At 37.9% G+C, this 27,985-nt stretch overlaps 2 protein-coding genes across 2 annotated transcripts; both read right to left on the minus strand.

Annotated features, from left to right (window-relative positions):
* Positions 1–1,731: 1,731 nt before the first annotated feature.
* On the minus strand, positions 1,732–7,548 carry prrt1 (proline-rich transmembrane protein 1). Its single transcript, XM_065294418.2, has 4 exons — positions 6,647–7,548; positions 4,749–5,107; positions 4,429–4,620; positions 1,732–4,236 (listed from the first exon to the last, which is right to left on the minus strand). The coding sequence occupies exons 1-4, from the start codon at positions 6,663–6,665 to the stop codon at positions 4,060–4,062; spliced, it is 747 nt and encodes a 248-aa protein (XP_065150490.1). The 5' UTR covers positions 6,666–7,548; the 3' UTR covers positions 1,732–4,059.
* A 1,400-nt stretch (positions 7,549–8,948) lies between these two features.
* On the minus strand, positions 8,949–27,958 carry skic2 (SKI2 subunit of superkiller complex). The gene is made up of 29 exons (XM_065293604.2): positions 27,868–27,958; positions 27,533–27,654; positions 27,315–27,436; positions 27,103–27,220; positions 26,450–26,564; positions 26,288–26,362; positions 26,153–26,206; positions 25,913–26,067; positions 25,697–25,834; positions 25,425–25,570; positions 25,187–25,333; positions 25,015–25,099; positions 24,354–24,460; positions 24,093–24,239; positions 23,384–23,480; positions 22,402–22,614; positions 22,128–22,238; positions 21,896–22,007; positions 20,284–20,402; positions 18,552–18,683; positions 18,263–18,400; positions 17,932–18,036; positions 17,255–17,387; positions 16,978–17,104; positions 16,685–16,895; positions 11,769–11,879; positions 11,300–11,518; positions 9,950–10,090; positions 8,949–9,377 (listed from the first exon to the last, which is right to left on the minus strand). The coding sequence occupies exons 1-29, from the start codon at positions 27,881–27,883 to the stop codon at positions 9,177–9,179; spliced, it is 3,717 nt and encodes a 1,238-aa protein (XP_065149676.1). The 5' UTR covers positions 27,884–27,958; the 3' UTR covers positions 8,949–9,176.
* Positions 27,959–27,985: the final 27 nt, after the last annotated feature.

Below are 27,985 nucleotides of genomic sequence, written 5' to 3' on the forward strand. Positions count from 1 at the left end.
AAATGTCGAGCGCATTTCGGGAGCGACTACCAATGAGAACGAAGCAGTGGAGTTCACGTCATCCTTCTCTCGTCAGTTACTGGCTCTCTATCAAGGTTACGTGCCAATGTCACGTTGCTGTGCATGTGGTCACAATAACTTAATGTTTGTACACGTATTAAGTAGCGCAGTTTTAAAACAAATGATTTTAAGCCATTGAAAGCACTGTTTCTGTGTGAGAGGAGTGTGCAAGTGCGTACTCGCTGCTCATTGGGCTCATGAGCATTTTTGCATTTACATTCACATTTAGGCATTTAGCAGATGCTTTATTTAAAGCCACTCACAAAGAGTAGGAAACAATAAAGTGATTTGTCATAGGGAGGTAAGAATACAAGAAGTGCTTATACGAAGTTACAAACTGTTCCGAAACAATACTACTTTTTGCTGCTTTATTGGCCTTAAATACACATATGAGTCAAAAATCCTGTCTTTGCAAGTATCCTTATTAACACAAACAGCTTTAAAAAAACAAACATGTGTAACAGTAGGCTATATTGGATCTGGACTTTGGTCTTAAAGGGGAAGTTACCTCATTTTGCAAATTTCTCACTGTTCTTGACTAAATCACTTTTTTACCTTAATAAGATATACATATTAGGGCTGTCAAAAGATTAATCGCGATTAATCGCATCCAACATAAAAGTTTGTGTTTACATAGCATATGTGTGTGTACTGTGTATAAATATTATGTATATATAAATACACACACATTCATGTATATATTTAAGAAATATTTGCATTTAAATACTGTATATACATTTCTATAATTTATATTATATATAAATATAAATATTTTATATATAAATATAACAATTTTTTCTTAAATATATACATGATTGGGTGTGTTTTTATATATAAATAATAATTATACACAGTACACACACATATGTTATGTAAACACAAACTTTTATTTTGGATGCGATTAATCGCGATTAATCTTTTGACAGCCCTAATACATATACAATATTATTTATTATCCTTATTTCATCATTGACTGTATATCTTCAGTGAGCTTGAGTTGTGTTTGTTTTTGTCTTATTTTTTACGCTTATATAAGCAATATAAAAAATTATATAGCATTAAAGATTTAAATAACATTATAACCTTATTAAAAGAAAACTCTACTGTGATACATATTGTGATCATGATATAAAATAATCCTATTGTGATATGTGGTCATATTACCCACCCCTGTTACAGAGTTTAATTTTATAGCTATTTTAATAGTGTGACAGCCCTAGTCCCCATTCACTTTCAATGCATTAAAAAGAGCAAAGTCCCATTTTGTGTTTCACAGAAGAAATAATATAATATATATTTACAATGGTAAGAGGTTAAGAAATATCACAAAAATTTGGATCAGAGTTCCTAAGGTGTGTATAGAGTCTTACAATAAATATCTTACACACTCCATATTTCAATATAATCTACATCTCTGGGCTCTAAACTGAACCAAAAAACTGTGTTAAATGCATTTATCTGACAAACTACAGCTAACTAGCAGCAGCATGTGGGTAGTTTCAAAGAGGTCAGATATTGAAGCAAGTTACGCTTTCATCTATAACAAAGTGAGACAAACCGCTTAGTGAGTATAATACTACATGCCAGAGCGACCACCTGTAATGACTGACCGTTATCTAGTAAAGATAACCGAGTATTTCAGCACAGCAATTAGATGTATGATAACATATTTCAATAAATACAGAAGTTTAATACACAAGTGAATAATTTAGTGTTTAAACAATAAATAATACAATATTTCACACCACCGAAATGCCATGACTTCCATCAATGAAAAGCCATTTTGGAAAAGTTCGTTATGAAGCAATAATTTCATCCTACAATACAGTAAATGATTTCAGTATATCTGAATAAACTTTACACTGAATAAATTCAGAACATTTGAAAACACTTAGGCCTGAAACAAGCTTCACACAAGTACACGACTGCAAACGTTTCTAGCTACAAAAACTCAATTTCACGTTGCAACTGGAGTTTCATTTTATTTAACAAGGGGGCTATAGAAGAAATTACGATAAACTGTCAGGTGTTCAGCTAACTTAGCATCCCTCGAGTCGTGATGTTATTACAGCCAGAGGAATGCAAAAATGCATGGTAAATTCATGTACTTGTGTGTAGAGTTTCTGGCCTTAGATATCAGAAAAAAAGCGAACAATACTGATATAAATACTACTGAAATGTAATGTAAAAGATCCTTTGGGAAAATGTAAAAGTTTACTGTATTTTACAGTTGTCTATATCACTCACTGTCACGCAAGTGTGAAAAACTGGATGCATTTAAGCTTATGCATTTTAGTATGTAGTGTTATAATCTATACCTTAAGTATGCACTGTAAAAATCTATGTCATTTAAAATATCAACACACACTTTTACATTTTCAATACTTATTCATATCTTCAGCGAATAAATTTGGCAGTTTAACGGACATATCAATAATTTATCATTTGCAACGCCATCTCATGAGAATTCGTACATATTTTACAAGTTGGCTAATTTGTATTAATTCATACGACCACATTTGTACGTTTTTGTATGAATGGCCTTGACCCCTGTTATGTTGGGGTTAGGTGCGGGGTTAGGTTTTGTTTTTTTAATGAGAATCCTAAGTTTTTGCACGATTCACTTTGTATGAATTCATATGAATTAGCCAACTCATAAAATACGTACGAATTCTCGTGAGATCAGGCTGATAATTTCCCAGCAAGCAATAGCTGTCATTTCACCGTCTAGGTTAACTAATAAACCCGATATAGTCCGGATACGAGTAACCCACTTCTAGCCAAAATAAACTTAAAATGCGGTTTCTGCCTAAATAACTTCATCTAAGCAAAGTCAACAGCAATTACATGCTGTTTGGTTTCATTTACTTATTTATTTTATTTAATGTATTTTTGGGCTATGATTAGACATCTCTTCATTTTTACTGAGAGCTCAAATCTTTCCTTGGTTTAGCCTTGGTTAAAAAATTAACCATGGTTTAACTACGGTTAAAAGCAAAAAACATTATTACTGTAGTAAAACCATGGTTACCACAAAATAACCCTTTATTCGCTGATAGTAATCAATACACCAAAAAAAACATGGTTACTACACGTTTACCAAACAATAAAACCATGGTTAATTTTCGTAAGAGTTAAATGGCTATTAGACGTCTTTAAAATGCAAAATTGCTTGCTGGGTTCTGTGGTACAATACAGGTTGATGAGATTAATGGCATAAATTAAAGATGAAAGTCCAGTTTCACAGACAAGGCCTAAACTTGCATTTTTAAGCTTTCTTAACTGAAAACAGCTTGCCCTGACGTATCTTAAAATATATCAGTGCCATTGTTTTGTCTCATGATGCACACCAGTGATGTTTTTTCTAAGTCAGATGTATAAAAGCTACGTAAAGGGCCTAATATAACTAAGGCCTGGCTAAATCTGCAGATGACTCCGGGGCAGACCAACACCGGATCCGCGCCAAAGTCAGCAGCTCCGGTACGGATCCAGTGCAGTTCCGGCCCAGAACCGTCTGCTGTCTGAGAAGTCTTGCCTTTGAAACCGGGCCGAAATGTTTTGAACATCGATTATTAATACCAAAATAATCAGTATATACTATTTTGTTCCTGTAATACCTTGATTTTTTTGCAATTCCAAGAGCAAAATGGTAACACATCGGACCTGACTTTAGTACACTATAATAAGCTATCGATCTAATACAGGTTTTTTTTTGGGGGGGGGAAGGAGTGTCCATGTATATTTATATGAGTACGCATGTGCACGTTTACAGTGCAGAGGTGTTGTTGTGATCCCCAGGCTCAAATTTATCTTACCATTGATCTGTCTTGTAACTAATACATGTACAATGGTTGAAATATTAACTAACAGACGATTATGGTATGTTGGCTTAAGCCCTCATATCTGTGCTTGTATGGCAGAATAAGCAGAATACCGGCTGAAAATGGTGACCAGGGGTCTGTAGGGCAGGAGGGGGGAGATGGGTTCCTCTGGGCGGCTTTAGGGCTCCCAGTCTTCATCGTGGTGCTGAGAGGCGATGATGACCACAACGGTAAGGATGGTGCAGAGCACAATAGAGGCGATGCCCACTGCCAGACTGATGAAGGAGAAGTTACGTGCCTCGCGTGACGCGATCTCCGCCGTCACCATGTCACCTCGAGCAACAGCAGTACGCACCTACACAAACACAATTTTTTTGAAAAATTAAAGGTCTGTTCACACCAAGTTCACGCCAACAATATTATTCAGTCGCATTTAAATGCAAATATCCCTCAGCAAGAAAACTGAAAATATATTCACCGGATGATTCATATTTTAGCCTCATTTCCATGGCATTAACACTGCGCCCGGGCTGTCTGTCTTACTCACCTGCACGGCTTTGATGATAGCGATTATTCCTGTTGGCCAAAAGCAACAGACTGTGGTGAGGACTGCGATGGGCAGGTAGTCGTGAGGTGGGCGACGAGGCTCCATCAGAGCTATGCCATTTGGCATGTGCATGGCCATCTGGCCAGGGGCAACACCTGGGTGGGGGGCACCGTTGGGCAGGTAAGGCTGTCCCTGAATAAAGCGGAGAAAAGGCCAATATAATACATAAATTAATTTTATTTGTAGCTACGTATCCATCCAAATTATCACGATAGTTCCTCCATTACACCATGTAAGTTATATAATAAAACCCCACTCACTCCTGCTCCTATAGGGTAAACGGGCACGTAGGCCGTGCAGGGTTGCAGCTGGAGGGGGTATCCTGGATGTAAATAGCCCACTGGAGGATGAGGAACGGTGCCGCCGGGTCCGTGCGTCTGCACCGTGTAACCGTTCTGAGCTCCCTGGGGTCCGAGGGTGCCGCAGTGGAACTGGGTCTCCTGGAGGTACCCGTCTGATCCCGGAGGAGGAGGGGGAGGGGGGTAATTGGGCTGGGGGCCACAGCCAGGTGGAGGAGGATGCGAGGGCATGTTGGGGTCCTGGGAGGGCAGATATGGAGGTGGAGCCATCTGTGTCATTTGCTGAGACATAGCCTGCCTCCCCGCTGCCTCCTCCAGTCCTGAGCCACGACAGATCAAGAGTATTAGACAAGTATGTTGTTCACTACGGTGTAAATGTCTGATTTCGCATTTCACTATTTTATGTTTCAGTTTACCCTAGCACATCCCGTGCCCTCTTTTACAAATGCTTACTCCCAACAGCAAGGCAAAAATTTGGTCTCATGTGCACCGAGTTGCAGATCTCCAGTGTGTACTATGCAACTTTGGGACAACAAACATATATATTACATATATATATATTTATACCTTGAAATGCACTGTAGGTTGCTTAGATAAAACAAAATGTCTGCCAAATGCATATATGCTAATTTTATGTCCCTATAGCTCAACTGGTAATGCACTGCATTAGCAACAAAGGTCATGGGTTTGATCCCAGGGAACACATATAGTAATAAAAATGTATAGATTGAATGCATGCACTTAAATACATAATACGTAAATACGTAAGCCTGCTAAATACATAAATGTAAATACACTGATGTAATGAGATCAAATCCAGCTCATGTGAACCGAGAGAGTTCAGTTTAGCGTATGTGTTTGTGGTAGAGATGTTAAGGGACTAAATTATTATGTAATCCTCCATCATGCTTATAATTCAGAATGAGATGGGGCAACTAGGCAATGCAATTCATATTTATTATAAGATAAAAGGACTGTAAATAGGGTACATTTCTATCTGCATACCACGTAAATCCATTTTTAACATATGTTAATAAATGACCGGTCTGGAGAGGCTTTCCTTTGTCAAACAGACTGAATGAAGATGAATATGAATCTTAAATATATTATCATTCTTTGTTTAATTGGGTTTCCAAAGAGGTCAGGTGAATTGTGCAGCTTTTTTATAACACGACACTGGTTTAAAATCATCAAATGAGAACATTTACAACAGTACAAATTAATAAACATTTAAAATTGCTGTATATTTCTGCGTATAATCAATCAATCATAAATAATGGCAATATAAAGTGATTTTGGGGCCCTCATCTATCAAACCCAAGGCCCTACCGCCCTTTTACAACCCATAATAAACCACACACACCTCATTATCTATTTATGATTTAATAAAACTCCTATCGCGTGCATGTAGCTTATTGTCTATATGTCGTTATGCATATGCAAATAACGGACACTGCGGTCGTATCACAATTCCTAGTGTGTTACCTATCTAGAGAGCTTTAATAGGAATTTGATGTCCCAAAATGTTGGACGTGTCCATGTCCAAAGCTATAATGCCCACAACAACGCATCACGCGCCTGTGGTGTTTAAACCGCTGCACGCGCCTGTGGGCAGCAAACGATGCCCGCGATGCTGTCTAGTTAGGCAGCTCGTTAGAAAACAGCACGCAGACGAATATATAGCGCGGTTTATACATGAATAGGTTATAAATGGGAATAAATGAAGAAAAATTAAAACGTAAAGGAGTGCGATATAAAAACGATATCGCCTCATACACATCTGACAAAATATGCAGTGAGTGGCATAAATTGATAATTAGCTGAATTAAATTGATAGTAATTATAAATGGTAATTTTACCGTGTTTTTCCGACGACATGGTGTTTATTTATCCGTTTTGGCGATGTGCACGTTGTCCCCTCAGAGAAAATCCAAACCAGTCCGTCCGTCTTAAATCACAACAGACGATGGTAATGATTTGTAAAGGCTAATTACAACGCATCTTCAGTTTAAATACTCGTGTATGCTGTATAAAGAATGGATTATTTGAGGATACATCCACTGAATATCGCTTAATGTTCATTAACGGTCCGACGACTGCAGCATCCACATCAGCACAGCAGCAGCAGCAGCAGGTTTCAACTAACGCCACACTGAATTAAACACGAATACGCTGTCTTAAAGAGACAGCAAAACCACACCACCGTAACATTAACGGTGTATAAATAAATAATTACTGATAATCAAATGTCGTAATTAAAGGCAAAAAGATTATATACCAAACAGCTCTCGCAACTGATTACCATAGTAACCTTTCCACCAAAGTACCATCCCAGCTTTTATGTTGTAATAACGTTTCTATTAGGTTTCAGAAACGTTGTTTTTAAACGTTATAAAGGAAAACGTTCGTTATAAGAACGTTATTGAAAACATTTAATTACAACCTTTTTACCTTTCATTTGTATGGTTATTAAAACGTTAGGTAAACGTTATTAGAACGTTCCATTCATTTGTTATAGTTTTTAAAGATATCAAGGTTTTTATAATTATTGTTACCACAAAAAACCTGTGGAATTAAACGAGTAAAATTTTAAATGAAATTATTAATTAATTAAATTATACAATTCTAAAAGCTTTAGATCATTCATGGTTTTACAATACCAATAATAAGTAAGGAACAATTGATGACAGGCCGTTGAATTATTTGAAAATAATGCACACCCAAGGTGAAATAAATGGTTCACACTTAACATCACAAAACTCACTTTCCAGAAAATATTATTTAGAGTAATAGAAATGAATATGTAACCAATTTCCATCAAATTAACTTATATTAGTTATACAACGGGGCTGTTGAACGCTTTATTCTGATTGGCTAATAACTGTTGCATGGGTGTTGATTATTTTTCTGTAAACCGCACCCCTAACATGTCAAATATCTTAAAAATAGGCAACAGAGCAATGTTTGTGGTAACTGTGGTATAAGGGGAATAATTGACTCCGCTTCACGTCATGCCCCATTACCACCTTGGGTGTGCATTATTTTTAAATAATTCAATGGGCCGTCATCAATAAGTCCTTACTTATAACACGGGGCTGTTAAATGCTTTATTCTGATTGTTTGAGAAATGTTCCATGGGTATGCATACATTCTGATAAACCCACAACTGACCTGTCAAATGTTTGTGGTATAAGCGGAATAATTGACTCCGGTCCTTTGAATTATTTGAAAATAATGCACGCCCGTGGTGTAACGGCATGACCATATTGGGTGTGCAATTAACGGCGCGTCATCAATTATTCCTTAATTATTTCTGAGAAAGGCACGTTCATTATAGAATTTGAAATAACTACCATCGTGGTACAAAATCTAAACAAAGCAAATGCCTGTTTTTATAATATTGTTTTATAGAAATAACCATATTTCAAGAACTAGTTACAAACATAAAAAAGTGACTATGCCGGCAAGAATTCCAATATGGGTTAATTTTGACACAAGGTTACATCTATAGGTCAATACGAAGGTTAAAAGCGGGGTGCATGATTTTTGAAAAACACTTTCGAAAAGGGAGTCGGGCCGAGTACGAAAACACACTTGTAGCCAATTAGCAGTAAGGGGCGTGTCTACTAACCGACTTTGTTGCCTGGGTTGCATATGTGTGGGGCCGGTCTATCAAAATAAGGTCCACATTCTATTGGGGTAGGGGCGTGTTTGTTTAGGTGATTTTAAATATCAACATTGGCTTTCAGAGATCATGCACCCCGCCTTTAACAGAGAAAAGATGCAGCAAATGAGAAAAATCACAGCACATCAAGAATGTGACCTTTTCTGTCAATCCAGGCTAAAGTCTCATAATCTAAAAGTTTGATTTCGCTCATTGATTTCAATCTTTGACATGACCTTACTCAACCAATATTAAAGATGTTCTGTACATTATGCAGAATTACTTTCTATAGAAAACAAATTCACAAAAAATGACTTAAGCTGGGTTTTCACAGGCAGTGTCACATATAGACGATTCCTGTATTAAAAAACAAAAACCCTGAGTCAATTATTAGCGATTTTCGACAACACACATGACTAATATGTTTCTGGTCCTTATAAAAAGTTATATAACAAATCAAAAGCATTAAATCATAGCAAATAGACCTTTTCATGTGGTGTTCATGATATAAAGCTTATTTTATTGCTGTATGATTGCTTTACAATCCATGATTGATGTCAACTTCCATTTCAGATTAAGTTCACAACTTTGGAGTGAATTAATCCTTCATTCGTACTGTACATGCATACACACCTTATAATGTAAACATGCACTCAGTAATGCAAGTACATATTCTGTACACTCCCATTTCATACTAATCCACACACACTCTGCATCTTTCCTCCTCAGTGTGTGTAGAGCGAGGCAGTGAACACAATGTCTCTACGAATGGCCAGCGAAGCTTTTTCCATCTTGCTGCCGAGTACAGAGTCACCGACGATACGAGCGGCCTGTCTCACTTCCTTCAGGACCTCATCCAGCCTCTGGATGCAGCGAATGATCGTCCCCTCCTGCACATCTGTCAGCTCGGCGATCTCTGCAAATGGCTACCACACAAACAAAGACACCACGTGCTATTACCAGCTATTGACAGGCATGATTTTTCTCTGCCCAAAAATACATACTTTCCATCTGTGATCTATATACATTTGATATTGTGACACTGGACCACAAAACCATTCATAAGTAGCACGGATATATTAGTAGCAGAGTCAAAATTATCAATCTTTTTATGCCAAAAATCCTTATGATATCATGGTTAATCATAAATATATCAAAATGTATTTATCTTTAGTAATATGTGTTTTTATTGACTTCATTTGGACAACTTTAAAGGTGATTTTCTCAATATTTAGATTTGTTTACACCCTCAGATTTCCAAATATTGTCCTATCCTAACAAACCATACATCGATGTAAAGCTCATTTATTTAGCTAATGTATAAATCTCAATAAAAAGACTCTTATTTTGTGGTCCATGGTAACATATATATGTCTTTACATTTATAAATAATGTTAAGGGTTAATAAAAGCAAAATTACACACAAAAATGATGCCGCTATCAATAACATACACACTGGTTGCAGGGCGACCTTTCATATTTCAGGCCAAGTGCTCACCATGCCTCTTGCCCAGCAGTACACAACCTCAGTCAGGCCAAATTTGAACTGGGACACAAAGTCTTCAGCGGTCTGACCTATCCCACAATCCATCTGTAGCTCACCAATACGCTGTGCCACAGAAAGCACTTGATTGATGCCCTGGGAACGCAAAAAGGAAAAAATATATATTCACAGAAGATGACATTAGTTACTAATGTAAGTGAGGTCACTTAGTACAGCACTACATCAGTCCACCGCTGCTGTCTAAGTGCTTACAAGCCTAAAGCAAAGCAGGAAATTTAGTCGGACTGCGACGACATCACCTGTACACACTCACCTCTCAGCGTTCAAGGAGGAGTGCGCTGTTATAATAGTCTATGAGACACAGGGCACTATAAAACTCTTGGTCGCTTCTCAATCTTATGTCATAACTTATTTACGGTCCCTTTAAAGCACTTCTATGCTTCCGTGCCGTTCAGCAACACACACACACAGATACTGTATGACATGTGCGACTTTATCCTCAGATGAAAAGCCATAAAGCAAACGTCCGGGCTGCATGTGCTACTCTGATATGCACATCACCTGGATGTTGAGCACAGAGGACCGTACAAATTCACATCCATCCATAACCAGCGGGACAGGAATATTTGATGCCTTACATTTTATTGGCTGTGAGTGCAGAAATGCATTTCAGGTGTACCTAAAGCAGTAACACACTGCACCTGTTCTCAGGGATGAATTGAAGAGCTCAGATGCAAAATCCTCTAAGTGCATCTAATATGTTTTTTTTGTAAGTGAGCATTTTTTTATCAGGCTCTTATGTTTAGGTTCACTAATTTCAATTTAATGGCAATAAAAAGGTTATTAGTCAGTAATTGAAATGCCTTATTGTCACTTTAATAATTTTATTTCTATTTAACAAATCTGAATGCCTTTTGTTGCAAAACCCTTTAAGTACATTAAAAAATAAAAAGGCGGAAAGCCCTTATATGGAGCTGGTTTGGGCGTGTTACATGCAAATTGCCAACCTCTTGCACGCGGCCGCTCATGTAGATCATTTTAAATTCACTGAAATAAGAACGAGTATTAAAACTTATTCATGTGCGTACCCACATGTTGTGAATTAAGCGGAAAGTTTTTTATATATTTATTATATATTTTTAGCCATTTTGCCTTTATTTGAACAGTGAGTGAGGAGAGGACAGGAAAGTACAGGGAGGAGAGAGGGGTATGGGATCCGCAAATGATCACGAGCCGGGAATCGAACTCGGGTCCGACGAGACCCATTGTTTTATTAAAGGTTTATGACGTTTTGCTTGTGTATTAATAATGAGGTGTATGTGGTGAAGACATGCAGTGCATTACCTCTTGTAAAGTGTTGGGGATGTGTGGATCTATTTGGGTTTTTTGTGTAAAGACAAGGCAGGACAGCAGGGCGGCGCTCTCCTCTGGGGCCAGAGGACTCAAGGTGTTTTCAAACAGTAGTTCGGTCAGTAAGAGTTCATGACTGCTGATCTGACACGCCACACGTCCCTTCAGCTGAACCGCCCCAGTGCTATCCACATATTTCAGAGCTTCCAACACCTGTTATTTAAAAAAAGATTGAAACTTCACTCAACATAATAAATCAAGCAAATTGGAAATGCCAAAAAGTATGTATTGCAAAAACTTTATTAATAGTATATAACATATTTTTGATTATATCAGTTTTGCCAAATAATACAGTGTGCTTTATTATCGGCATTAAGTGTTGTGTTGACAGCTTTGCTGTGTAAAGACGTTATATCGTGTAACTCACACAACTCTTTGATGGAGACGTTCATGCCGAACTGACCTTAATTCTCTGATGGTACTCAGGCAGTAGAGTCAATGACTGATCAGACACCAGGAAGAGAAGTTTGTCCAGCTCATCCTGCACACTCATCCTTTCTTGCACACGGGCGAACTGAGCAGGACATCCATAGAAAGAGAGAAAGAGAGAGAGAGAATATGATCATAAGTTTATCACTCAGTTCCTGCATCACATTCGGAAAGTGATTACTGAGAGTTAATGAGACAGATCCTTAGACCGCCCCATCACTGTCACACTTCATAAATGCAGTCTGAGAGCCTGGGAGAGTTATTATGCATAATGCATACTAAATATAGAGAAAAAATACAGCAGAACTGACATTTGATATAGAAATGACAGCTTTTATTATAAAAAAGATATGCACAGTGGAATATGATAAAACAGCAGAAAGTCAGACAGATAGACACAACACACACAAAGAGAGAGATGATGGATGGATGGATGGATAGAGAGAAAGAAAGACAGACAGATAGACTGGATCAATTAATAGACAAACATGATCAAGAGATAGACAGACAGACAGACAGACAGACAGACAGACAGATGAATGGATGACAAGACAGACATTATTGAGAGATAGACAAATAGAGAGATGGATTGATAGAAAGAGACATGATAGAGAGATAGATAGACAGACAACGGATAAAGGCAGGTAGCCAGACAAACAAACAAACAAGATCAATAAACTGACAGAGAGAAATGGATGGACAGAAACACAGACAGATAAACGGACAGACAGACACATATCCAGACGGATGGATGGATGACAATACAGACATAATCGAGAGATAGACAGATAGAGAGATGGATTGACAGAAATAGACAGGATAGACAGACAGATAAACAGACAGATAGATAGATAGAGAGATAGATAGATAAACAAGAAAGAAAGATAGATAGATAGCAGAGACAGATACATAGCAGAGACAAGATAGACAGACAGGACAGATGTACAGTCTTGTTCAAAATAATAGCAGTACAATGTGACTAACCAGAATAATCAAGGTTTTTAGTAAATTTTTATTGCTACGTGGCAAACAAGTTACCAGTAGGTTCAGTAGATTCTCAGAAAACAAACAAGAACCAGCATTCATGATATGCACGCTCTTAAGGCTGTGCAATTGGGCAATTAGTTAAAAGGGGTGTGTTCAAAAAAATAGCAGTGTCTACCTTTGACTGTACAAACTCAAAACTATTTTGTACAAACATTTTTTTTCTGGGATTTAGCAATCCTGTGAATCACTAAACTAATATTTAGTTGTATGACCACAGTTTTTTTAAAACTGCTTGACATCTGTGTGGCATGGAGTCAACCAACTTGTGGCACCTCTCAGCTGTTATTCCACTCCATGATTCTTTAACAACATTCCACAATTCATTCACATTTCTTGGTTTTGCTTCAGAAACAGCATTTTTGATATCACCCCACAAGTTCTCAATTGGATTAAGGTCTGGAGATTGGGCTGGCCACTCCATAACATTAATTTTGTTGGTTTGGAACCAAGACTTTGCCCGTTTACTAGTGTGTTTTGGGTCATTGTCTTGTTGAAACAACCATTTCAAGGGCATGTCCTCTTCAGCATAGGGCAACATGACCTCTTCAAGTATTTTAACATATGCAAACTGATCCATGATCCCTGGTATGCGATAAATAGGCCCAACACCATAGTAGGAGAAACATGCCCATATCATGATGCTTGCACCTCCATGCTTCACTGTCTTCACTGTGTGCTGTGGCTTGAATTCAGAGTTTGGGGGTCGTCTCACAAACTGCCTGTGGCCCTTGGACCCAAAAAGAACAATTTTACTCTCATCAGTCCACAAAATGTTCCTCCATTTCTCTTTAGGCCGGTTGATGTGTTCTTTGGCAAATTGTAACCTCTTCTGCACATGCCTTTTTTTAACAGAGGGACTTTGCGGGGGATTCTTGAAAATAGATTAGCTTCACACAGACGTCTTCTAACTGTCACAGTACTTACAGGTAACTCCAGACTGTCTTTGATCATCCTGGAGGTGATCATTGGCTGAGCCTTTGCCATTCTGGTTATTCTTCTATCCATTTTGATGGTTGTCTTCCGTTTTCTTCCACGTCTCTCTGGTTTTGCTCTCCATTTTAAGGCATTGGAGATCATTTTAGTTGAACAGCCTATCATTTTTTGCACCTCTTTATAGGTTTTCCCCTCTCCAATCAACTTTTTAATCAAAGTACTCTGTTCTTCTGAACAATGTCTTGAACGACCCATTTTCCTCAGCTTTCAAATGCATGTTCAACAAGTGTTGGCTTCATCCTTAAATAGGGGCCACCTGATTCACACCTGTTTCTTCACAAAATTGATGACCTCAGTGATTGAATGCCACACTGCTATATTTTTGAACACACCCCTTTCAACTAATTCAACTAATTGCCCAATTGCACAGCCTTAAGAGCGTGCATATCATGAATGCTGGGTCTCATTTGTTTTCTGAGAATCTACTGAACCTACTGGTAACTTGTTTGCCACGTAGCAATAAAAAAATATACTAAAAACCTTGATTATTCTGGTTAGTCACATTGTACTGCTATTATTTTGAACAAGACTGTATATACAGGATGGATTGATGTATGGAGAAATATAGATAGCACAGACAAGATAGACAGACAGACTGACAGGATAGATAGATATACAGGATAGATAGATATAGTAGATAGACAGATAGACAGACAGGCAGACAGACATGATCAATAAATTGACAGAGAGAGATGGATGGACAGAAAGACAGACAGATAGACAAAGAGATGGATAAACGGACAGACGGACATATATCCAGGCAGACAGATAGATAGGACAGACAACAGACAGACAGACATGCAGACGGATGGATAACAAGACAGACATTATCGAGATAGACAGATAGAGAGATGGATTGACAGAAATAGACAGGATAGACAGACAGATAAATAGACAGATAGATAGATAGAGAGATAGATAAACAAGAAAGAAAGACAGATAGATAGCAGAGACAGATAGATAGCAGAGACAAGATAGACAGACAGGACAGATGTATATACAGGATGGATTGATGGATGGATGTATGGAGAAATATAGATAGCACAGACAAGATGGATAGACAGATAGACAGACAGACAGATAGACAGGATATATAGATATACAAGATATATAGATAGACAGACAGACAAACAGACATGATCAATAAATTGACAGACAGAGATGGATGGACAGAAAGACAGACAGATAGACAAAGAGATGGATAAACGGACAGACAGACATATATCCAGGCAGACAGACAGATAGGACAGACAACAGACAGACAGACATACAGACAGATGGATAACAGACATTATCGAGAGATAGACAGATAGAGAGATGGATTGACAGAAATAGAAAAGACAGATAGAAAGAAAGAAAGAAAGAAAGAAAGAAAGATAGAAAGATAGATAGATAGATAGATAGCAGAGACAAGATAGACAGACAGGATAGATATATATAGAGGATGGATGGATGGATGGATGGATGGAGAAATATAGATAGCACAGACAAGATGGATAGACAGACAGACAGATAGACAGGATAGATAGATATACAAGATAGATAGATAGACAGACAGACAGACATGCAGACAGACAAACACATGATCAATAAATTGACAGAGAGATATGGATGGACAGAAAGACAGACAGATAGACAAAGAGATGGATAAATGGACAGACAGACATATATCCAGGCAGACAGACAGACATACAGACGGATGGATAACAAACATTATCGAGAGATAGACAGATAGAGAGATGGATTGACAGAAATAGACAGGATAGACAGACAGATAAATAGACAGATAAATAGATAGACAGATAGATAAACAAGAAAGAAAGAAAGAAAAAAAGAAAGAAAGATATAAAGAAAGAAGGATATAAAGAAAGAAAGAAAGAAAGAAAGAAAGAAAGAAAGATAGATAGATAGATAGACAGATAGATAGATAGATGTTCAGACATGTTCTAACGTGTTATGCTGTTAATTTAAAATGATGTTGATTTGATCATATTTTTTTATTATACAGATATTTTTTTTATTGTTTTATATACATGCTTTGGCAATATTGTATAATTTACAGTCATGCCGATAAAGCAATTGTGAATTGAATTGAATTGAATTGATATACAGGATGGATGGATGGATGGATGGATGGAGAAATATAGATAGCACAGACAAGATGGATAGACAGGATAGATAAATATACAAGATAGATAGATAGACAGACAGACAGACATGATCAATAAATTGACAGAGAGAGATGGATGGACAGAAAGACAGACAGAGAGATGAATAAACGGACAGACAGACAGATATCCAAGCAGACAGATAGATAGGACAGACAGACATACAGACAAATGGATAACAGACATTATCGAGATATAGACAGATAGATAGATTGACAGAAATAGACAGGATAGATATGACAGACAACGGATAAAGGCAGGAAGGCAGACAAACAAACAAGATCAATAAATTGACAGGCGGACAGACAGACACATATCCAGGCAGGCAGACACGCAGACCGAATAAAAAGATAGATAGACAGAAAGATGGATGGATGGACACACAGACAAACAAAGAGATGTATAAATGGACAGACAGAAAAATACTGAGATGTATAGATAGATAGACAGAAAGACAGACAGAAAGTTGGATAAATGGACAGACAAGCAAGGAGGCAGATACACAGACTGAAAGACAGAGAGATTCAATAAACAGGGAGAAAGATAGGCAAATTGGAAGACAGACAGGCCAAGAGATTTGATAAACAGGTAGATTAGATTTGCAGGTAGGGATACAGACAGAGAGATTGGCAGATGAACAAGAAAGAAAAATGGATGTACGAACAGACAGACATTGACAGACCTGTTCAGTGAAGGTGGGTGAGTGGATGCAGTGGAAGTTTTTCAGGCTGTCCTGTAACACTCGCTGTCTCATCACCCCCTCCACCACATCTACCCCCTTTAGGTGCAGGTCATTCACAGGGTCAAGAGTCGCTATGCCATCTGGATTGGCCTCCGCTAAACGCAGGAGCTCTTGGGTTGCTGTAGAAATGGCCTGACCTGGTGGATCAAGTCTACGAACGGAGGGATGATTTACATTAATTCATCACCACTGTTCAACAGATGCAAATTCCCTCACATTGAAATCACACACACCTGAAGCGTGGCTGTTGTCTTTTGTTGTAGTTGTCAATGATTCTCTCTGGAATGACTTTGAGGGTTTTGGTTGTGATGGCAGAGATGGACGACAACTTCAGTTTCTGCACTGTATGGCTGCACGGTCCTACAAATAATATCGACAATGTGTGACTTTGACTTTATTTATGCCATAACAATGCCAATATAACTATTGGCACTAAAACACTGTTTAGCTGTGACTATATTCACAATATAAGACAACCTGCTGTCATTTATTGCGTAAATATTGACAAACCCTCTGGAATAAACAGTGCAGAGCTGTAGATGTAAGCTGAGGATTTATTCGACTGATTTTCTGCAGGCTCCTCGTTCCCCTTCTCACAGATAATAAGAGTGGTGAAGGTGCGATTTACAGCATCACTGGACACCTGTGGGAGATGAAAAACAAATATTGAAGACAAGATGTACAACAAAGTGCGTCTTAAATGTTTTTTTTTAAATGAGCATTTTTAGCAGGCTTCCATTTTTTAGGTTTAGTCATTTCAATTTAATGCCAATGAAAAGGTTATATTAGTCTTATTTTCACAAATTTGACTGTCTTTCACTGCAAAACCCTCTAAGTACATACAAAAATCTCCACTTCTTAAAAAGTATTTCTTCACTGTCCTTTCTGAATAAAGGTAAAGGCAAAAAAATTCAGACAATATCCAAATATTTTCAGTAAACCTTATTTAAACGTATAAAAAACCTCTGTGACGTATGCATGCCGTTATTCATTAAATGTTGAAAAATTGTTGTGGCGTTTATTGACAGATTGATAAGCAGACATGCTATTTATGATTGAATGTAACTTTTGATACTTTACGGTAAAAGTGGCTTTCCTATTAACTTTTCAGTGTGTCTCTCATGAAAAAATGAACGAAGAGCACTTATCTACAGTGAAGTTTGTATTTTACGCAGTATAACACACACCTGCAGAATGACTCCCAGGGCGTTGTGGTGCTGATCGTTGTTTACCACCACCACTCTCCCAACAGACAGAGCTTTGAGTCCATTCACTGATTCCAGGACAGCTTGCTAACAAACACAATGAATGATGTAAACCATGAATACAACAAACAAGAATAATTTTATATATGTGTGTGTATGTGTACCTTAAGGATCTCTGTGGTGATGTGCAGCTCATGCGTGTGTATGTGTGATTGTATACCTTCAGGGTCTTTGTGATGGATGTGCATATGTGCATGAATGTGTGAGTGGGCAGCTCTGTGATGTTTGTGAGTGTCGGTGTGTGTGTTTGTACCTGCAGGGTCTCTGTTGTGTAGCGCATCTCTGTGATGGTGTGGTAATATGGCAGTATATCAGATAACTGTCCTTCTGTGTCCAGTGGAGGAAGAGATGAGAGTGCCTTTTTCAGCTCGCTTATTCTCTTCTCATGCGTCTGACCACGAAAAAGGCATAAATCAGCCAATCAAAGACTTTTTTCATCACATATTTTTCAATCTCTCCATAAGATTAAAAAGATTGTGTTTACTGAAGTTGTATTTACGTCTGCTTTCCCCCAGGTGCCGCTGGGAAATGGGACGATTTACCTGTGTATCTCTGTGGTTCTCAGAAAAGCTTCTCTTCATCATGTCCGTGACCCTCAGGGCTTCAACGCGGAGCAGGTTCAAGATCATTGTGTAAGTCAGTCTGAACTGAGACTGCAGCAATGTCGGTTTCCCCTGAAAAACAAGCAAACATCACACTTTAAAACTGCTTAGAATAAACAAACAAAATCAATAATTAAGTAAACAAAAAATTATAATAATAATTTGAAAAATGTATGTTTGATGCCCCTAAGAATAAACTGCACTGCAGCATGAAGTTTAAACAAATCAGTTCAACTTACTTTAAGTTTTCACTTGTTATAAGTTGACATAACTTATAAAAACAAGTTGAAATTTGTAACTTAACTTATTAACTCTTTCCCCGCCATTGACAAGATATCTCGTCAATCAAGAGAAAACGCTTCCCCGCCAATGACGAGTTTTTCCGTCTTTCGGCAATACCGCTATTATCCACTAGGTGGCGCCCTTCCGCAACTTTTTAAACCTGGAAGTATTGCCCTATGGCAAGCTGCTGCATGTCCGTGTCTGTTTTAAAGATCGCTCTGAATGGGATCTCTATGAAAAGTCTGTCACAAAAATGGAATTATCTCTGCTTTTTGCTCAAAATAGGGTGTTGTTGCAGAAACCTACCCATATTCAAAAGCTGATTACAAAAGAACTACTGAAGGTAGGATGAAACGGTTTTTTTTTGTTTGAAAGCAGAGGGTCTGTTCTTTCATTTGGTATATTGTATGTTTATATATTTGAAGAAGAACATTTTCTGGAAGACATTAAACTTTTGTGAAAATCATAAAAAACGCTGGCGCTGGCTGGCAACTTTTTTTTAAACGCAGGCGGTGAAAGAGTTAAGTTAAAGTAGCATAAAAATATTGTTGATTTGACAAAATTTTTTACAATGTGGGCATTACTCTTACTACATCTGGGGAATAACCGGTTGTTAAAACCTTCAAAACTTGAGCTGTGGAGAGTCTGCAGTCAAAAAGAGAAAGCGACAGAGTTTGTGCACATTTAAAAATATTTTTGACATCAGTCGGAGCCGATGGTGTAGTGGGCAGCGCTCCGACATATGGTGCAAACGCACTTCTGGCGACCCGAGTTCGAATCCCGGCTCGAGGTCCTTTGCCGATCCCATACCCCTCTCTCCACCCTCTACTTTCCTGTCGTCTCTCAAAAACTACTGTCTATCAATAAAACAAAAATGGCCCAAAAAGATAATTATATAAAAAAAATATATATATATATTTTTGACATCTGAAGGTATTAGAGATTACTTTTTCCACTGAACAATTAAGACGTCAGCAGTGTGATTTATTTTAAAACCTGTCCGCTTTAATTTGTTCAGAACAAAACCAGTAAAAACATTTTTCAGATATGACTGAAAAAAAGGATGTCATGTCAACTTCTGCTCTGATTCACTGCTCACAGACATAAGATTCATCCTCACACAGTTATTTCTGCTTATAACGGCAATTCTGTGTTTTAAACAGAGATGGCGATAGAGAGGCAAAAGTTACAGACTGAAGCTTCATGGCATAATCCAATACTTCAAGCGTTTGGATATTAGAACTTCTTTCAGGGTGGGAGTTTTTTTTTTTTGAGGGTACAGACTCCAGATATATACCACTTCGCTTCAAAACATGACAAATAAAGGTTTTGTGACAAAGTATTGAACAAAGACTCTGGAGTTTTACACAGACTCAAGTGCAGTACTGACCAGCATCATTGCATGAAGATCTCCCATTTCATGAACACCAGCCTTGCAGAGGATGATAACAGTCCCTGTAGCATCCAAACCTCTCCTGCCTGCCCGGCCCGCCATCTGAATATACTCACCTATACACACAAACACATCAGTTTAACTCTGTGATACCCTTGAAACATCAGAATAAGCCTTGCACCTAAAATAGGTAAATCTTACAAAAAATATAGTCAAATAAAAGTAAAAGGCATCGTGAAGTACATGCAGTTTATTATGTTCCTGTAGCTTAAATTAAAAGAGCACAGATTTAGCGAGGTAAAGGTCATGGGGAGCACAAATGCTGATAAATAATGTCCTGCAAATCACTTCCTATAAAAGCATCTTTCTTTAAAAACAAAACATGTAATATGTGGGCCAGGGACAAAAACGGTTCGGGAAGAAAAGAATTCAAAATTTAAAAAAAAAAAACTTTTTTTACAAGCACGCATCAGGTTTATTCCAATGCACATCATGCATTTATTTGTTCATTTTATACAATAAAAAATTAAATTTGCACCATTTTAAAAGTTAAAACTGAATGGACCTGAAAATGTCAAATGGTGTAACCGCCAATTGCACCAAAGAATGAGAAATATAAAATATTTTATCCACCTTTTATCCACCATTGCATGTTAGCATAATAATTAAAAATAATAATAATTTTAAAATATAATTTTATCAGTTATTACTAAATCATATTACAAAAAATCATATTACACGCATCTAGATGATTATATTTAATTCCACTTTTTATGAAAATATTTATATTTTAATAAAAAAAATACTAATTGACACCGACCGATTACACCACATTGACATTTTTGCAATTATCCCCCAAATATTCTTTCAAAATGAAATAAAACCAGAAATTTTACACTTGGTGTATTTTTTAATTTATGCAAGTAATCTGCAAATTTATTTAGAAATTTTAACCCTTTTACATTTAATTTAACCATTCGGACACAAAATAATTAATAAATGTCACGTCATTGACCCATGTGCACTTTCTTGTAATATACAACAATACAGTAAAAGTATATTTAGATATATGTGCCCTCTTAAAAAATGGCCCAGCTATAATCTCTCTCTTCCTTTTTCTCCTTAACACAATTATCAGAAGAAAAATAAATTAAAAAACACAAGTAATTAAACACACGCACGCACGCACGCACACGCGCACACACACACACACACCACGCACACGCGCACACACACACACACACCACACACACACACACACACACACACACACACACACACACACACACACACACACACACACACACACACACACACACACACACACACACACACACACACACACACACACAAACAAACACACACCAAATGCTGCCCACAGTCTTTTTCCCATCTGGATGGAGTCCAGTCACATGTGCACAAACATCTGCGGTACTTCAGCATAATTAATTAGACATTGCCAATTTAACAAACACCTGGCCATCACAGCGTCAGCCTGCCTGTAGAGTCTCAGCCAACAAGTATCTGATAACTCCTTTTTATATAACATCTTTATCTAAACATCTAAACAAATGCTGTTTTATAAAGGGCAACCAAGATGGGTATTTACCAGGAAGGAGGTTTCTGAAACCAGTGCCGTCGTGTTTTCGGATGGTGTCAAACACAACAGTTCTGGCAGGCATGTTCACGCCCATGGCAAATGTCTCTGTCGCAAACAGGACCTGTGAGAGAGCGAGAGTGTAGTAAATATGAGAGAAAGCAAATAAAATGGAGAGAGAGAACGCGTGAGCAAGTTAGAGAAAGTGACAGCGAAAGTAATATTTCTTAAATCAGGCACAAACCTTCACTAAACCTCGTGAGAAGAGCATCTCTATAACCTCCTTCAGGATTGGCAAGATGCCACTGTGGTGAACACCAATCCCTCTTTTCAGCAAGTCCCGCATTAACAGGATCTGAGTGGATGAAACAACACTTATGTACTCACAATGACTGCGATAAAGAACTAGCATGATAATATTGGACAGTATTATATGGCAATGGCAACACCTTCATTATACAGTATATGCTCTCAAAATATATTTTCAGACCCAAACTGGTTGATCTCATGTCACGTACCTGCGGCAGCTGGCGATCACTTCCTCTCAACCTGCTCAGACTCTTCTGGAGGAAGGAGTGGATCTCGCTCTTCTCTATAGAGGTGGTCAGATCCAGAGAGTTCAGCGAGCGGGCGTTTTCGTCACAGCGCGTCCGTGAGAATGTGAATGCCACCACAGGAGTCTGCTGCCGCTGGGACAGAAAGTTCAGCAGCGTCTGCCAAACTGCCCGATCCTACCAGGACAAGAGAGGATACAGAGATGCGGCGATATAAAATTTCCCACCGATACCGATAGGGGATTATTCCGACTAATCTCTGCTTGATAACGATAGTTTGGTGGTTATATTAACTTGCATTAACTAAATTATTAAAGGAATATTCCACTTTTATAAAAAATCAAAACAAAACGTGGCGATTTTTTAAGTGGATAAAAAAGAGAACTATATTGTATGGCAGAAGAGCACTTAGCTTCGACCTCGGGCGCAGTAATATTGCAGAAGTTTGAGCGAGAGGGGGAGGAGTCAGGAGTGATGATGTTACTGCGCACCGAGGTCGAAGTGCTGCAAACTAAGTGCTCTTCCGCCAAACAATATAGTTCTCATTTTTTATCTGCTTAAAAAATCATCACGTTTTATTTTGTGCCACCATACTTACTCATGTAATTACTCATGTAACATTCTTTAAATAGGAAAAACATGGAAGTGTTTGGTGGCTTCTAAATTCATTCCTGTTTGGATCCCAAGTAATGAATGGGGCTAGGCTAAATGCTAACACATTCATGACGCGCTGTACAAAGATTAAATGCACGCATTGAAAAAAGATAGATATGTATTAATTCATCTAAGTTGAGGTAAGAACATAGTAAAATATTGAAAAACTGTGGTGTTTTCCTTTAAAATATTACTGGATGATCTTCTGCATTTATAAAGGGATGCTAAAAATCGAGTTCTAGTCTGAAACCTTCACATGAAATGAGCACAAAAGCAAAGTAAACATGCTGACCTGACTTGCTGTTGTGTTGTGCGATGCATTCCTTGCGCCGAAAGATTGCGCATGTTTACTGGTGCGCTCCTTTTTGGCATCCACTGCAGCATAGTAGCTGAAATACAATACAGGTACAAATATAAAGTTGAGGTCAAGCTTAAAAAGGACCAAAATTATTTAGTCTCCCTCTGTTTTTCACATTTATTAAAATGCAAATCTGGAAATTACTCTTGGTATACACAGTAAATGACCTTGGCTATGATTGGCTATCCTCTGTTTACTAGTTACTATAAATGTACAATGTTGCTAAAGAGTATTAAAGTGTAAAGTTGAACTTTGGGTTATCTACATCAGGGGTCTCACTCTTTTGTGAGCAAGGGCTACCACAATAGATAAAACAATCTGGAGGGCTACTTTTTGATATAGTCTACTCAAAACTTTTTTGTTTTACTTGTTGATTTTATTTTGTTAATATGTTTTATCATGGTTTAAAATGTTAACATACATAAAAGAAGCTCAGCTAATATAAAAAATATGTAATAAAAAATATTAATATTGAGGCTATTAATAGAATATGCTTTGGCGGGCAACTCACAGACTCCATGTGGGCAGCCTGGTGCCCGTGGGCACCATGTTGGAGACCACTGGCCTACTACAAATGGGTACATCAAACTCTAAAGCTTCTCTAATTTAGAAATGCATTACTGGTCTAAAACAGTTAACTAACCCCTTTGTGAGGAAGTTTCCAGTGGCATCCTGCAACAAGAAGAGTTCTTTCTGAGTTTTGGTGCTGTTGCCGGTATACAGGTAGTGCTCCAGAGGGACGGGCCGCTTAAGTGTGCTGATCACATAGATGTGTCGCTTCTTAATACGACTGGCAACACAAAAAACAGAGGTTTAAAATGAGAAACACGCACAGGTAGACAAGTAACGCGGGCGATCTGTATAAAAGCTCCAGCATAGACATGAATGAATATATTACACACACCCAATCCATTCACTGAACTCCACAGCGTTTGGCACTGTAGCACTCAGCAGGATGATGCTAACATGATCTGGCAACATGATGAGCACTTCTTCCCACACCACTCCCCTCTGTGAACATGAGAAACAGCCCAAAAATTACAATTAAAAACAGTAGGAGGGGCTCTATACAGAGTCATGTGAGGTGCTTGGCAATCCATGGACATGCACAGTAGTCGAAACAACCTGGAAAAGGTGTTGTACTACAATTTTAGCTTAAGAAACTAAAGTTATTGTACAGGTTTAATTGTTGGTCATAAATATGTTGTTTAATTGTGATTTTAGCACATGATTTTAGAGATTTCTGCCTTCCCCATTCAAGTAGATAGGACTTTATTCTTGCATGACTGAAATAACCACATGAGGTGTTGCAAACATGGCCATCTAGTGGTGTGACTTCCCTAAGGGACTTTGAGCAATTGCTAAGTTTTGGTTACTGCAGTGCCGTGAACGTTTACTTTAGTGTTGCTAGGTGATTGCCTATTGGCCAAAATCAAAACAGCCCACCTAGGACCCTAGATATGACTCTGGTCTCTACTTCAATGTAAGTCTATAGGATTTTTTCTGTGTGCTTCTGTATGTAAATTGCTTGGAAAATAATAATAAAGAAAAACAAGCATGTTTACCTCTGCATCATTAATGTAGTGAACCTCATCGAAAATGACCCACTCCAGGTCTCGAATGACCTCAGACCCATTATAGAGCATAGACCTGTTGGGACAGCAACAGTGAAAACAATTCATACATTAAACTAGCAATAATATAACCATTAACGTTTGATTTCTTTTGTATAATCACCTCAAAATTTCAGTGGTCATGATAAGACAAGAGCCTTCAGGGTTGAGCTGGACATCTCCAGTCAAAAGCCCCACATCACCAAATGTGTTCTTAAAGTCCCGAAACTTCTGATTGGACAAGGCCTTAATGGGGGACGTGTAGATGGTCCTATTATGAAAAACACCCATGTCATTTGATATATATATATATACATCAAATGTAACTGAAGACATTAGGCCAAATGTAGAGAGACACACACCTAGTCATGTGTTTCTGGGAAAGTGCGACCGCATATTCAGCCACTACCGTTTTGCCAGCCGATGTGTGGGCCGCAACGAAGACAGACTCATGTGCCTCCAGTCGGAGTATAGCCTGCTTTTGAAACACGTCCAGCTCAAAGGGATACTGACATGAGAGACAGATAGGAAACCATATAAAAACAATTATTCCTCATATAAATCTCCATGACAAGAATATTAATATATGTATAATATAATAATATATAATATATGTCTGGGTCAGTGTTGATACCTTAAAGGCCGGATCAGGTATCCGTTTGTAGAAATCGTCACAAGGTGAGGCGACATCCAGAGGAATTGCCCATTTTTTGTCTCCCTTATCTTCATCTGGTGTGTTCGCTTTAGGTTGAGAAGTAGAGGGGCGTGGAATCTGAAAAACACGGGTGGTCAAAAAAACGATGTGCCACTTGTACACGAATATTTTGTGATCTTTTTAATAAATACATACTATAATTCCCAGATCCTCCAGACTGTTGGTTCTGGGAAGTTTAGTGGGTTCTTCTTGTTGTGGGACTTCTTTCTCCTCCAGTGGTGTGTCAATGATGTCATCCAACGTTTCCAGAAGTGACATAAGATTCACCTCACCCTTTGTTGTTTTGGCCTCTAAAGGTATCGAAAGATCACAATGCATGATAAAAACCCAAAGATGAATACTGCAAACATGTGGAAGGCAGAAGTGAGATCAGACCTTTAGTACTGAAGTCCATGCCACCCTTCATTCCAGGAGCAACAACCAACAGGTCTGGAAAGAAAGTTTCTTTTTATTTCCCCAACATTCACAGATGTGTAATGATCTCTCTAGACATTGAGTAATATCACCAACTGTTTTCAAAGTCAATGTCCTCCTCCAGCCCTGACTTCTTCATTATCTGCTCCAGTGTCAGTTCTTCCATTCCAGCTTTAAATATAACAGCGAATAAAAAACAAAATCGTTGTAATTTCTAAATTGAATTATGATAGCTTATCAAAGTATGAATAACAGTACCTGGCAAAAACGGGTAGTTTGTGTTACTCCCTCTCAGGCTCTCTGACGGAGGTCCTGGTTGTCTTTTTAATGAGAGCGAATTTTTCGCAGACAACCCTGTGTCTTCTATCAGCACCTGATATTACATAAAATCATCGTTGAAGAGACCATAATGACTATCTTATACTGTTTTTTGTGTTATTATGTCACCTAATATGAGAAATTAACTTTTATATGTGATTTCAAAATAATTGTGTGTACACAATCACCCTTTAATGATAAAAATCTGCCAACAAATTTTTTTTTATCCAAGCTGTTGGTGTTATCTGAGCAAAGTGATGTCACTTTGCGCAGACCACACCCACAATCATCCAAAGCCCACAGTTTTTTAATCTTCTTTACATAATTCATTACCGCACATTAATTATGAACAATGACGGTGATTTTCTTATTAAAAACGCTGTATGTTTTCGGTTTAGATAAAAGTAAATGGTGAGTGAAGCAGCAGCTCATTTGCATTTAAAGAGACACACACAAAAACAACACTTGTTCCTTTTAACATGTTATAATAAATGACCTATAGGGTATTTGGACCTTAAACTTCGCAGGCACATTCTGGGAACACCTGAGACTAATGTTAATTGTTGAAAAATATTTAAATGTTTTCCTATTACCTCTTTGAAATCCAGTAGCATTCCAGTAGTGGGGTCTCTCACCACAGACAGCTCAGCGTGCACTGGACACAGAGGAGCGTTGAAAAGCGAATCCACATCTACCTCTCTTTTGCATACCCTACAAGACAAAAAACAGTATAACAATGTTTGACAGTGACTAACACATTTAAGATGACAAATACTGCTCATTTTGCACATTCATAGTTTCGTACTTGGTAAAGTCCTGAAAGGCGTCGTCTACATCATATATAGGAAGCCAACCAGGATCTCTGAGGAAACGTTTCTCCACCTCTGCTTTTAAATCCAGGCATACAGGGGGCAAGCCATGGGGAAGCTGAAAATATATATAATTATAATATTTAAATGTTTTAGAATATACTTGTTAATTTATTAACAATAAATAAAATCATATTAAATGGCATAAGCATACCGTGCTCAGTGGAGGTATTGTCATGTGTTTGGGCAGTGGATGTGTAATGAGCTCAAAATTCCCAGAGCAGCCCACCTCCAGCAGATGCAAGGGCAAATCATCAGGACCCAATGGTGGCAACTCTACACACATGAGGAACATATCTTTAGAACCTGATCAAATCTGAATTGACACTAATACAGAGTGGTCTGCAAGTATTTACTGTCATATATGAAGTTTAACAAGTGGCTCAGCTGCCTCTCATATAATCGATTTAATACAACTGACTGTTGTGGAAATTTCACAGCTACTGACACATAATGCAAACGAAAATTAATATATTAATTTTCTCATACCTATTCTCCTCTCCATGTCAGCTTCGGCAGATCTACAGCATCAGTGCAGTTTCATTCCTGCAGGAAGCTGCGCGTAACTACAGCGACGGAAGTTCTTTTATTTGTTTGAACAATTTTA

This window comes from Paramisgurnus dabryanus, chromosome 19, assembly GCF_030506205.2.
Source record: "Paramisgurnus dabryanus chromosome 19, PD_genome_1.1, whole genome shotgun sequence".
NCBI lineage: Eukaryota > Metazoa > Chordata > Actinopteri > Cypriniformes > Cobitidae > Paramisgurnus > Paramisgurnus dabryanus.

What these genes read in the sequence shown, in the direction of transcription:
- prrt1 (XM_065294418.2), bottom strand. An exon ending in TTTACCCTATAGGAGCAGGA is followed by an intron (nt 4,621 to 4,748) that starts GTGAGTGGGGTT and finishes CGCTTTATTCAG; the next exon opens with GGACAGCCTTACCTGCCCAA. An exon ending in CTATCATCAAAGCCGTGCAG is followed by an intron (nt 4,237 to 4,428) that starts GTGAGTAAGACA and finishes GTGTTTGTGTAG; the next exon opens with GTGCGTACTGCTGTTGCTCG.
- skic2 (XM_065293604.2), bottom strand. An exon ending in GGACATTGACTTTGAAAACA is followed by an intron (nt 26,207 to 26,287) that starts GTTGGTGATATT and finishes CTTTCTTTCCAG; the next exon opens with ACCTGTTGGTTGTTGCTCCT. An exon ending in AGAACCACAGAGATACACAG is followed by an intron (nt 18,401 to 18,551) that starts GTAAATCGTCCC and finishes TTTCGTGGTCAG; the next exon opens with ACGCATGAGAAGAGAATAAG.